The following is a 13,311-nucleotide window of genomic DNA, read 5'->3' as shown; positions in this document are numbered from 1 at the left end:
TATAGCAGCCACAAACCCTATCCACAACAGAAAAATGAAAGCAGATCTTTTACTTTTTCTTTGTGTGCGTAAAACCTAAAGTTATTAGCAGTGAGCTCACTAGATAAAACGAATAAAAATGATGGAAAGAAAAGTCTGTACCAGAAAATAAACATATTGCGCAGCCACAAGCAGCATGGAATGTTTTGTGTTTGTCCAACATCCTTCTGGTTTTCCTGCTCCAGACCTTTACAAAGAGAAAACAGAAAATACAATAATAATAATCACAATTATAATTGAATGTTATTGGATGTGTGTCACCCTGCACCCATACAAATGTCTTCATCCCAGCCCTGTAAACTAACCTCTCTTTGTTTATTATATAAATCATATTAATGATGATGTAGTTGACTTGGCATCAACTACAGTGAAAAATTGCCTGTTTGCAATTTATATTTTGTCTCTAGTTTTCAAGATATTAAAAGTTTTTAAACTGCTAATAATGAATTTGAAGTAACTGCACCCCCTGCTGTTCATGTTGTTCGACTGGTCACAGTCGGCTGAAAATTAATTTCATGAAAAAGGTCTTGTGGGTTTTGCTCTGTTTAGAACTCCCCAGAGAAACATCACATAATTCTCCTCTGCTCACTAACTTCATTTTCTAAGCAACTTTACAAGAAATTAGTGATGGGTCGAATTTGTTTTCGCTTTGCCGAAAAAATTCTCTAATTTCCAGCGAAAATTCATGAAACAGAAAAAATTTTGCAAAACGGTGCCGGCGTCTCATTTTTGACTCTGGCATCCGATTTTTACACCAGCGTCCGTTTTTTGCGAAAATGTGCCAGCGTCCAAAAAAACGGATGCCAGCGTCCATTTTTTCTTTGATGCCGGCAAATTTTCTCGCCCAATGGCGAATCAAGGGAATTCGCCAGGAATTCGCACCTGGCGAATAAACTCACCCATCACTACAAGACATCGCTTTTCTTACTAAACTGATTTTTTAGTCAACTCTACCTAGTCAGACTAAAAGGTACAGCAGGTGAAGCTGTTATTGCAAATTCATTAGAGTACAGGTATGAGATCTATTATCCAAAAACCTGTCATCCAGACAGCTTTGAATTACTGGATGGCCATCTCCCATAGGCTCCATTTTAATCACATAATTGTTTTAAGTAGCTTGTACTAGATCCTAACAAAGATATAATTAATATTCATTGAGGGCAAAACAATCCTATTGGATTAAATTAATGTTTCAATTATTTCTAGTTATTAGTTATGGTTTTCCAATTAAGGAAAGACCCCTTATTCAGAAAAGCCGCCCAGCTCCCAATCACTCTGTATGACAGGTCCCATACCTGTAGCAGTTTTAAAACTGCTAATATGTTGAAAAGTAGAAAAAAATAAGTAATGCAAATTTCAAACATGCGATTCAAGCTATTTTACAATCATGTGTTTTGAGAATTAACATTCCTGACCACTTATATAATTCTTTTCTTAAAAAAAATTGGTTTTGTGAAGGTCCCCCTTTAATATATTAAAAACAGTATATTAATAAATGTCACTTTAAACTCCACTAATGGGCAGATTTATCAAAGGTCGGATTTCAAATTGATGTGAATCTACTCAAAACTTGAGTGGGAGTTTATTTATGAAAAAACTCGAACATCTAATATTCGATTGAATAGTCGCGACCGAAAAATTTGAATCAAATTCGAATTGTAAGAATCAAAAAAAAAAAAACTCGATTGTCAAGAAGGTAATTAACATGTTCAAATGCCATTGACTTCTACATGAACTTGGCAGGTTTTAGGCGAATTTTCAAATTACCATCGTCAAGGTGTGATAAATCCCACATTCTAATTTGCATTCGAGTTGGTGCTTTTAAATCTGAATTTATGAGTTTTGACATAGAAAATAATTAGAATTTACAATTCGACCCTTAGTAAATCTGCCCCTGAAAATGCAGTATATAAACCAATAAATGTTTACCATTTTGGGTCTCCGGAGAAGGCCAATGACAGTGCGGCACATGGGCAAGAGGACCAGACTGCAATTGAGGTTGAGGACGGAGGCGGAGGCTCTGCTCACACACAATCCTAACTGAACAAATGCAGCAAATGTCAAGAGAGAATTTCACATTATATAGTGAATAAATACCCCCTATTGTAAAATATAAGGATATTATAAGTCAACAAGAACTTCCATGACCATATAAAAGGCCAAGTGCTTTTATACAGGTCATGGAACTCCGAGGTTACTTCTAATATCCTCATATTTTCCAACAAGGGTACTTTTTTTATTATAATACAAATGTTTTAGCGAGTCATGTCACAAAAATGACATCACTACTCACCGTTTATAACTGATGACATCACTAGTCACCGTTTATAAGGATTCGTTTACAAGATATTCCTGGCTTTTGTGTATTATAGAGAGATAAATAAATCACTGAAAGCAACATGACTGTTTCCTCAACTAGATGGACCTTTTAGGCAATTTTGCACACTGACTCCCAGTCTGGAGGCCGTACATTTAGATGGATATAAAAATGGATAAGGTTAAATATCAATGCAAAGCACCAGGCAGTAGTAATGGGCGAATAAATTCGCCTTTCACGAATTCACGGCGAATACCCGTGTTTCACCGCCGGCAAATAAATTCACGAATCTCCCAAGAAAATTCGCCGGCGTCAATTTCCGGTTTTTCGTGAAAAGGTTCGAATTGCTCGATTTTTCGTTAAAAGGTTTGAAATGCTCGATTTTATACTGAAAATGTTCGAATTGCTAGATTTTTTCGTGAAAAAGGTTCGAATTGCTCTATTTTTTCGTGAAAACTTTCGAATTTCACTATTTTTTCAGGAACTTTCAGATTTCCCAATTTTTCGCAAATTTTTCGCCATGTTGCGGGAAATTCGAGAATTTTTTGGAGAAACTGGAGAGATTCACCCATCACTACCAGGCAGAGCTAAGAAATGAACCTTGCTGTTGTGTTAAACTGGATTCTTTGTTGTAAACACAATATTAAGAACCTTGGAAGGACAGTGACAAATAGAAAACAAATGACTATTTCAGCTTTTTATTCTCAGTTTCACATCCTGTAGAGGGTTGGGAATAAGGGGCCATTTCCTAAGGAAGTTTGATGCTGCAGAAGTCGAGAAGAATTTCAGACACGATTTTCTAACTTGAAAGGAATCTGCCCTCTGCAGAGTTTACGTCACTTAAGAAATGTGGGTCGTTAGGGTGGCTTAGACATGGAGAATTCAGTCACTTACAGAGCTTTTACTTTGGGTAAAACAATCAGTACAGCTAAATATTAAGCTGTATCTCTTAATGATTAGGTGACGGGGGCACATGAATGCAGTGCACTGTTTTTTGCACATGGCCATGGTTTGTTTTTTTTACACTAGGGCTCTCTGATGCCTGTGTTCAGTAGCACTGAAGGCTAATAAATTTTAATGAAGAGTTTGGGTGGAATCACTTTTGTTTTGGAGCATGGCTATTTTCTAATTAGCAAATACAATTTTCAAAATTATAAATTTATGGAAAAATCTGATCGGCAAGTTGCCAAAAAATGTTGGATTCATTTTCACTTGGGGGTGAATATACGTGGGCTATGGGGACTAAACATTAAAGGTGGATGGGTGGGGCCATGATAGGACTAGGAATGGGTCCCTTAATGGAGTTTATTTACCAGGGGATTGTGGGTAGGATATGGAGACTGATTTCAGCTTATGGGGTGCATATGAGCCATTGTAGCCAGATGGGATTCCTCACTAAGATAGGGAGTAGAGAAGTTCAGTTCTAAGGATAGGGGTGCCCCTAGAAGCAGTGAAAAGTAAAAGTGAGGGTCCAGACCAGGTGATCTTAGCAAATCTGTCCCTGCAAATAAAATCTTAATAACCACACGACTTATTTAAAGGTTTAATCGTCAGAATCAAGTCCAATAAAATAGCAATTTGGTGAACAATGATTTCTATTGTCTGGCGGCACAATTCCTTCTGACCTTCACATTCAAAATAAATCAGATCATAAACGTTTGGCCAGATGCGGAATCATTTCTTGAAAAGCACACAAAATCTTTCCAAAGGTCAATGTGTCCTTTTTTCTGGCAGTCGGAACTAAACTAACCCAAAAGGTTATGTGAGGACGGCCGCCTGTCAGACTAATCTTCCTGTATTTGCATTTTACATTTCACTTTCGCTTTTAATATATTCCATAACGCTGGAAATATCTATCGGTGTGTTCATGGGGAATAAAGCTAAATGCTTTATAGGAACAGCAAGGCGAGAAGCAGCAAATGCTGAGCAAATATGACAGTTGAGTGCAGAGATTATTAAACTCCCCCCTTCCATTTTTAATGATGGACCAGGAAAAAAAATCTGATGTCATTAAAGGGATCCTAAGGACTCGTTCCCATAGGTTTCAAGCCATAGTCAAAGCAAGGGGTGTTTCTAGTTGGATTGCTCACACCATCAACATGTGGCATATGGGGGAGCCTATAACAAGAATGGGTGTTAGAAGGTGCAATCTCTAAATTTGCCAGGTTAAGTTTGCCAGGTGCAGGTACAGGTATGGACCTGTTATCTAGAATGCTTAGGACTTTGGGGTTTTCTGGATAAGGGATCTTTATGCAGTTTGGATCTTCATACCTTAAGGGGCAGATTGATCAAGGGTCGAAGGGAAAATTCATAGTAAGTTAGGTTGAAAAAAGACACATGTCGATAAAGTTCAATCTTTTTACTTTTTTTAGCCTGTCTATCTGCCAGTTGATCCAGAGGAAGGAAAAAAAAACCCATCTGAAGCCTCTCCAATTTGCTTCAGAGGGGGAAAAAATTCCTTCCTGACTCCAAAATGGCAATGGGACCAGTCCCTGGATCAACTTGTACTATGAGCTATCTCCCATATCCCTGTATTCCCTCACTTGCTAAACACCATCCAACCCCTTCTTATACCTATCTAATGTATCAGCCTGTACCACTGATTCAGGGAGACAATTCCACATCTTCACAGCTCTCACTGTAACAAACCCCTTCCCAATATTTAGGTCGGAACCTCTTTTCTTCTAATCTGAATGGGTGACCTTGTGTCAGCTGTAAAGACCTACTGATAAATAAATCATTATAGAGATTATTACATGATCCCCTTATATATTTATACTTAGTTATCATATCTCCCCTTAAGCGCCTCTTCTCCAGCGTGAACATCCCCAATTTGGCCAGTCTTTCCTCATAGCTAAGATTTCCTTTTACCAGCTTAGTTGCCCTTCTCTGTACCCTCTCTAATACAATAATGTCCTGTTTGAGTGATGGAGACCAAAACTGTACGGTATATTCTAGATGGGGCCTTACCAGTGCTATTTTTGAGTACGTCGACTAGGGAATAGTCCAAATTCGATTAGAACTTGAAAAAAATGTACTGTCTCTTTAAAACTTCGACTTCAAATTGTTCGCCATCTAAAACCTGTCGAATTGCTGTTTTAGCCTATGGGGGACCTCCTAGAACCTATATGGAGTCAATTGGTGGACTTCTAAAAATCTAAGTTTTTTTTTTTTAAATACTTTGAATCAAATTCGAGCAAATTTGATCTTACTTCGATTCGCATGATCGAATACAGCCTATTCATCCAGAAAAAATCCTTTTAGTTTATTAATACATTTCGGTTGGTCTATTTTTATTCAAATTTCGAACTTATGTTCAAAATCTGCGGAATTGCTGTTTTAACCTATGGGGGACCTAGAACCTAGAACCTATATGGAGTCAATTTGTCGACTTTGAAAAATCAAAGGTTTTTTTTTGAAAATACTTCGATTGAATTCGATCTTACTTCGATTCGAATGATCAAATACAGCCTATTCACCTGCAAAAAATAACTTTGATTTTATAAATACATTTCGGTTGGTCTTTTTTTATTCAAATTTCAAAGTTATGAGAATTCAAAAAAACTCCCATTTATTCAAAATTCGACCCTTGATAAATCTGCCACTAAGTTTACTAGAAAATCATGTAAATATTAAGGGGCAGATTTATCAAGGGTTGTCTGGCGGCACAGTAATGATAAGGTATGGAGATCCAAATTATGGAACAATCTCTTATCCGGTACACCCAGGGTCCCGAAAATTCTGGATAATAGATCCCTTAGAATGCGGCCGGCAGCATATCACTCTAAAGGTGGCCATACATGGATAGATCCGCTCGTTTGGCGATGTCTTGAGGTGGGCAATATTGGGCAGATCCGATCGTGGGCCCTAGAGCCCAACGATCGGATCCTAGCATTCGGCAAACGGCGGTCGGATTGCGGGACCGCATCAACGAACAGATGTGGCCGCGATCCGACGGGATTTTCTGTCCCATCCGATCGAGATCTGGCCGACTTTCGGCCAGATCTCGATCGGGGAAGCCCGTCGGGGGCCCGTCGGGGGCCCCCATACACGGGCCAATAAGCTGCCGACAGTTTGCCGGCAGCTTTTATCGGCCCGTGTATGGCCACCTTTACTCCAGGTCCTTGTGGCCTCGACACAAATCCGGGCCTGCACAGAATTATGGCATCACAGATATTCCTAAACATCATCTGCACGAAAATCTAAGGGGATAATTGAAACCAAGGTTCTCTCTAGACAAAATGTTGTGCAACTGGGGCCTGCGGATCAGATGTGGCCCTTGACTAGATTCTCATGACCTCTGCTAATTTCCATCATGACATCATCTTATTCTAATCTGCCCATCAAAAACTGTAAGGGACAGTTTTGCAAAGGGAAAACGCTGGACATTGTTACCGTAGGAGGAAGTGCAAAGGAAATATGAAAAAAAAAATTAAATAAATGTGAGGAAACGCCTGTTGGGAAATTCACTAAGATTCGTAGTTGCGCCAGCGTCCGCTTAACAGCACTTCGCCAGGCATATTTTCGCCAGCGCTACGCAAATTCACTAAAATCCGAAGTGAGGGGAATCGTAAGGTTGCGAAGTTGCGCTACCGTTAATTCGCCAAGCAAAGCAAAGTTACACTAGCGATGCTTAATTTGCATACGGCGCCAAATTGAAGTTACAATGGAAGTATATGTAGCATCACTACACAAGCCTGGGAAACCTTCAAAACAGCAAATAAAATTTTTATTTTGCCCTACACATGTGCCCACTGTATAGTTAGGAAATGTAGGGGGGAAGGAGGAGGGGAGCCCAAAAATTTTTTTCGATCTTTTTCAGCCTATCACCCATAAAAAAGAAAAAACGGCAGCATTTTTTTTTTGGGACTTAGAAATTTTTTTTACTTTTTTTGAAGCAATCTCCATCTACTTTATTGCGCTTTGCCTGGTCTGAGGTGGCGAAGGAAGTCTGGCGTAAAAGGTAGCGTTCAGAACAGTTTGCGGGTCAGTGAATTTGCGTAGTTACGTCCGTTGTGCAAATTCGCCAGGCGTAATGGTGCGTAGTAACACTAGCGAATTTACGCCAGCGTCCGTTAGTGAATCGGCGAAATAACGAAAATGTGCTACGCTGGCGTTAGGCGCTTCGTCGTTTAGTGAATTTGCCCCCTGGCTTTTAAATACCAGTCTTGTTAGTGATACGTCTGCATTCCAGCTGCAAAAGTCATTTTGTGTTTTGCTTGTTTGTCTAATTGCTAGAAGAACAGCGGATTAAGTGTGAGTGTGAGTGTGCAACAGCTGCTTGTGAGGTTTGACGTGAGAGTCACCAGGGCATCCAGAGGCTTCTTGGCCCATTCCCACGTTTATATAATGATGTCACTGGAAAGCCAGAATATGGGAAACAAGTACCCCCCTCCCATTAGCAAAGGATAAATCAACATACACGGGGCGTTGTGTGCCAGATGACTAAGCAAGAGGCACCAGAAGAGACACTGTATATACCAGAGAACTCCACAGATTCATTGTAATCCGCTTGAGAAAGGAACTAACATGTTCTGAAAGCTTGCTGGGATTTTATTAGTTAGCCAATAAAGGGATCCCCTTTATACCACTTTTGTTATTTTTTTTTATTTCAAAAGGGTTGCCCTGTAACATTTTTACTGGCTAACACGGTACAGCAACTCTGCAGCAAGGACGTAGGATCCAACTGTAATGTTAATGTTTCCCATACTAAATAAATGAAATATAAGGGTGCTTTTACAACCCCAGAGCTCTAAAAGGCACAAGTTAACTTTTACTATGTTATCGAATGCCATATTCCTAGTAACTTTGCAACTGACTTTCAATATTTATCTTTTATATTTTAATTATTTGCTTTCCTCTGCTGTCTCTTCCCAACTCTTCTGTCTCTTCCCAGCTTCTCTGTCTCTTCCCACCTCTTCTAGCTCTGTTCCCATCTATCTCTTCCCAGCTGTTCTATCTTTTCTCAGCTGTTCTGTCTCTTCCTAATTCTTCTATCTCTTCCTAGTTCTTCTATCTCTTCCCAGCTCTTCTGTCTCTTCCCAGCTCTTCTATCTCGTCTATTTCTTCCCAGCTCTTCTGTCTTTTACCAGTTGTTCTAAGAGCTCACAGATGAGTGGGGGAAATTGGGTCCAGAATGGCTTACAAAGTTTTCTTCTGGTGCAATGGTGGTCAAGTCCAAAAGTATTTGCTTTGGTTTCCTCAACATTTCACTGCATTGTTTTTTTACTTAATAGGACTAAGATATTCTTCACTGCTGTTCTTCTGTGTCTCCTGCATGACGTTCTGCTAAAGCTGCAACTTGTCTAAACTGATCCGACCACTGTTTCGGGTAACAGAACATATTCAGTGTATCAAAAGATACTGGAGTGGAGCTGCTGCAGCAATAGGCTTGTGTCTTGTTTCTTGATGTCCACATGGGACCTGAGATAGACAACCATCTGCAGGAACACAAGAGATAAGGACCCGCCTCTGTGTTGGCAGAGCAAGTCATTGACTTGTTTATGAAACATCTGGAAGCCCTAGAGAGGGGCTATAGACATGACTAACATTCCTTGATATGATCCAGTAGCTGGAAAGAAAAACATAGGAGATACACCCAATTACAGGGAAAGAATCAGACAATGCTGCTTGTTGTGCTGCTGAGAAGAGAGGAAGAGAGAGAGAGGTGATAAAAAGGATCCCCCCAGGGAATATTGATGGAGACCTGAAATCAGAGACATTAGACAGAAGATAAGCTCCTGCTGTCACTGTGATAATAGGAAGCTCCTATGGACAGAGGGCTCCAGGCATGTTATTGACAATAAACCCAGCTGTTAATAATATAGTTATTCTGTCTGGGGATAGGAACGTGCTCCCCCACCATGCACAGAGTCTTACAGCCGATCCACTCACTCCCTAACTGCCTAATTTACTGCCAAATTCTCTGGGTCGAAAGTTACTGCCTATGGTTTTTAAGATTAACTATAGGCCCCCAGGGGGTGCTGCATAATTTAAATAATTGTTAAGTATAAACTTTAAAAGGTACACTTACACTATTATACAAATTGCCCTGTTGACATTATAGATATGCAGCATTGACTGAAACACCCATCACTTTAAAGGGCAATTATTTTTTATTGAGAAATTTCTGTATTTTTTTTTCCAGCACTGATTAGTGTAGAACAGTGAAACTGAAAGTACTTTTATTTTCCAACCCTCTTTGTCCTGCAGAATAATTGTGGGAGAAGGAGTATGCAGTTATTTAGTATTTACAATTGCATGTAACGCTCAAACTCTTGGCAACACTTCCAATCACAAAGCATGGGAGACACTGGGCCAGCTGCTCTGTAGCCTTGGGGGCAGCCATTCAGGCACAGGATACACAGTAGATAACAGATAAGTACTACTATAGTTTATATAAACAAGCTTTTGTGTAGCCATGGGGGCAGCCATTCAAGCACAGGATACACAGTAGATAACAGATAAGTACTACTATAGTTTATATAAACAAGCTGCTGTGTAGCCATGGGGGCAGCCATTCAAGCACAGGATACACAGTAGATAACAGATAAGTACTACTATAGTTTATATAAACAAGCTGCTGTGTAGCCATGGGGGCAGCCATTCAAGCACAGGATACACAGTAGATAACAGATAAGTACTACTATAGTTTATATAAACAAGCTGCTGTGTAGCCATGGGGGCAGCCATTCAGGCACAGGATACACAGTAGATAACAGATAAGTACTACTATAGTTTATATAAACAAGCTGCTGTGTAGCCATGGGGGCAGCCATTCAAGCACAGGATACACAGTAGATAACAGATAAGTACTACTATAGTTTATATAAACAAGCTGCTGTGTAGCCATGGGGGCAGCCATTCAAGCACAGGATACACAGTGGATAACAGATAAGTACTACTATAGTTTATATAAACAAGCTGCTGTGTAGTCATGGGGGCAGCCATTCAAGCACAGGATACACAGTAGATAACAGATAAGTACTACTATAGTTTATATAAACAAGCTGCTGTGTAGCCTTGGGGGCAGCCATTCAAGCACAGGATACACAGTAGATAACAGATAAGTACTACTATAGTTTATATAAACAAGCTGCTGTGTAGTCATGGGGGCAGCCATTCAAGCACAGGATACACAGTAGATAATAGATAAGTACTACTATAGTTTATATAAACAAGCTGCTGTGTAGTCATGGGGGCAGCCATTCAAGCACAGGATACAGAGTAGATAACAGATAAGTACTACTATAGTTTATATAAACAAGCTGCTGTGTAGCCATGGGGGCAGCCATTCAAAGCTGAAAAAGGAGAAAAGGTACAGGTTACTCAGCACCAGCGTCGGACTGGGATGGCAGGGCACCAGAAAAAAACCCTGCGAGCACCGGCTCTCATGGGCCCCGTCTACCCAGACCTGCTCTCTACTTGAAACACTACCATTCTACCTCCCTGACCCCGGTCACTGTCTGACGTCCCTCCCTGGCCCCGGTCGCTCCTGCATGAAGGGATAGGCAAGCACAAGGGGCCAGAAGGGGGTTGCGATTGGGCTGGAGGGGGGTTGTGTCTGAGGGGGTGCCAGAGGGTGCTTTGCATTTGGGGGGACTGGGTGGTGTGGCGGCCCCTAATGCAGCAGGCCCTCCAGTCTGACATTGCAAAACATATCACAGATAAGCTCTGTAGTATATAATGGGATTCTTCAGAACTTATCATAGTTATCTACTGTGTATCCTGTGCTTGAATGGTCATTATTCATTTACAGGTGCTTAATTTGCCGTCAGTGTGTCTGTCCGTGTGTCTGACAAGAGCAAGAAACAGCTTTGGATGAATTGCATCAGAAATTGCACTTGCAGGCATAAATGACCCTAATAGCTGAGATAGAGTGTGTGGTCACCTTCTCCTTTAGTGTCCATCCAATTTGCATCGATTTGACTGGTTTATGGCACATATTTATTCTTCTGTCAAGTTCCAAGAATTCCTGCACTAAACATCAGTTCATTATTCCGCTCCATGTTCCGCATGACAAATGAACCTCACGGGCCCCATAGATTAAGCGCCGCTCCTACTAAATGCCATTTTAATTAGTTCCCAACAAGAAGCAATTGGTCGACTCGCTGCTTTAAGTGGTGACATTTCCTTAGCTTTTAGCAGGGGTCAGTTTGTTTAGCGTGGACCCACGACCCGGAACCCGTTCTGCATGTAGATGCAAGTTTTGCTAATAATAACAAGATAGCAGATGCATATGATTAATAGATGGAATGTTATATATTCAAATTTCAGCTCATCATCAATTTGAAGGCTGAAATAATTGCGTAATGTTGGAGGAAGGGTATTTCAGAACTATAGCTTTCGGGAGCTGATAAATAAACAGGCCAATTGGTTCTAAAGACAAACAATTACTCTTGATTGCAGTAATGTAGAACAGGTCTCTTGGAGGAAAGATATTGATGATACAGTAGAAGAGTTCAGCATTACTCACAGATGGTACCTCCAGAAGTTTTTGACCAAATCAGGGGCCAGTAACCAGTCTGCAGGTGGAAAACGTCCAACCACAAGTATTAAGTGTTCTAATTGGAACTTGTGTGGAAACACATTCAAGTGTAATCTTGGATCCCTGTCCTGAGTACACTGAAGACTAGTGATGGGCGAATTTATTCGCCAGTCGCAAATTCGTTGGCAATTCCCGCGTTTCGCCGCCGGTGAAGGAATCAACGGCGGCGACAATATAGACACCGGCAACAATTAACGGACACCCATTGACTTTAATGGATGCCGGCATCAACTTTGATGCTGGAGCCCATTTTGACGTCAAAATCTGCGTTTCGCAAGTTTTTCCCAATTTGTGGTGAAGCAAAACTGGTCAAATTCGCCCATCACTACTGAGGACTCTAACCCTTTTGCTTTCCTTGTAGGAGGCTCAGGCTGCTCACTTACTACCCTAATCCTAACTCAATCAATCCTAGAGCCAGCTATTATAGAGATATCCTCATTTAATGAAGGTGATGTGCAGTGAGGGGAAGTTCTTCATCTCTCTAGCTCAGTCAACACCCTCACCAATGGTGTAATAGTTGCAATAAGTTGCTTAGAGAGAGAGCCACAACGCAGTACTAGCTACTTAAAGTGCTTTATTACACAACATGTTCCGAGCTCTAGTGGCTCTTTATCACACCAGTGTCGGACTGGCCCACCGGGATACCAGGAAAAGTCCCGGTGGGCCCAAGTGTCAGTAGGCCCTCATGCTGCTAAACTTTTGGTCTATTTTGTGGCCATTCCTTAGTTCTATGAGAACAAAGAGGCAAAATAGATGGAATAATTGATTATAGTTTAAAGAAAACAGACTAGGAGAATAGAGGTTCATTGAGGAGATGAAGAATATTAGTACTGGGAGTGGGCCCCTGGTCTAAGGTTTTATGGTGGGCCCCTTGTCTAAGGTTTTTGGGTGGGCCCCTGGTATCCCAGTCCGACACTGTATCACACTAGTAGAGCTTGAACCATGTTGTGTAATAAAGCACTTTAAGCAGCTAGTACTGTGTTGTGGCTCTCTCTCTCAGAGATTTTACTAAGCAATTTATTAGAGATATTCTCATATTAGCTTCACCTTCTGGGCCGACCTGTGCACAGATTTTAGTCTTCTTCCACCTTCTTGCACAGGTGGAATCCAAAGAGACACATGGGCTTCCCCTATTTAAAGAACAATGACCAAGAAAATACAAATCTAACAAATGATAAGGAACAGCTTCCCGTCCAAATTCTAATTAATGACCCAAACTTAGTTGTCTATAAACTTTAGGGGACTATACACAATCCAAACTTTTTTCTGCCTTTATATATAGAAAAAAGGGTATTTTATCCCATGGGAGGTGCGCAATGTTGGCTCCACTGCAATCACGAGCTTCCGTATTACAGACACAAAAATAGAAACAAAGGCAAACTCCATTCAATGCTCAATTCAACTCCAA

The 13,311-nt window shown here is 40.7% G+C and overlaps 1 protein-coding gene across 2 annotated transcripts in view; it reads right to left on the bottom strand.

The window, feature by feature from the left end:
• Positions 1 to 13,311, bottom strand: part of LOC108710019 (NADPH oxidase 4) — a 119,244-nt gene that overhangs the window by 101,547 nt on the left and 4,386 nt on the right. Inside the window, exons 3-4 of one of the 2 annotated variants that reach the window (XM_018250360.2) lie at positions 1,969 to 2,079; positions 142 to 226 (exon numbers count right to left, since the gene is read on the bottom strand). In XM_018250360.2, the coding sequence (XP_018105849.2) occupies positions 142 to 226; positions 1,969 to 2,079 (196 nt within the window). The remainder of the gene's footprint in view (positions 1 to 141; positions 227 to 1,968; positions 2,080 to 13,311) is intronic. The other variant, XM_018250361.2, reaches the window with a different exon arrangement.

This window comes from Xenopus laevis, chromosome 2S (genome assembly GCF_017654675.1).
Source record: "Xenopus laevis strain J_2021 chromosome 2S, Xenopus_laevis_v10.1, whole genome shotgun sequence".
In the NCBI taxonomy this organism is placed as follows: domain Eukaryota; kingdom Metazoa; phylum Chordata; class Amphibia; order Anura; family Pipidae; genus Xenopus; species Xenopus laevis.
This window is presented reverse-complemented; position numbering and strand designations above follow the sequence as displayed.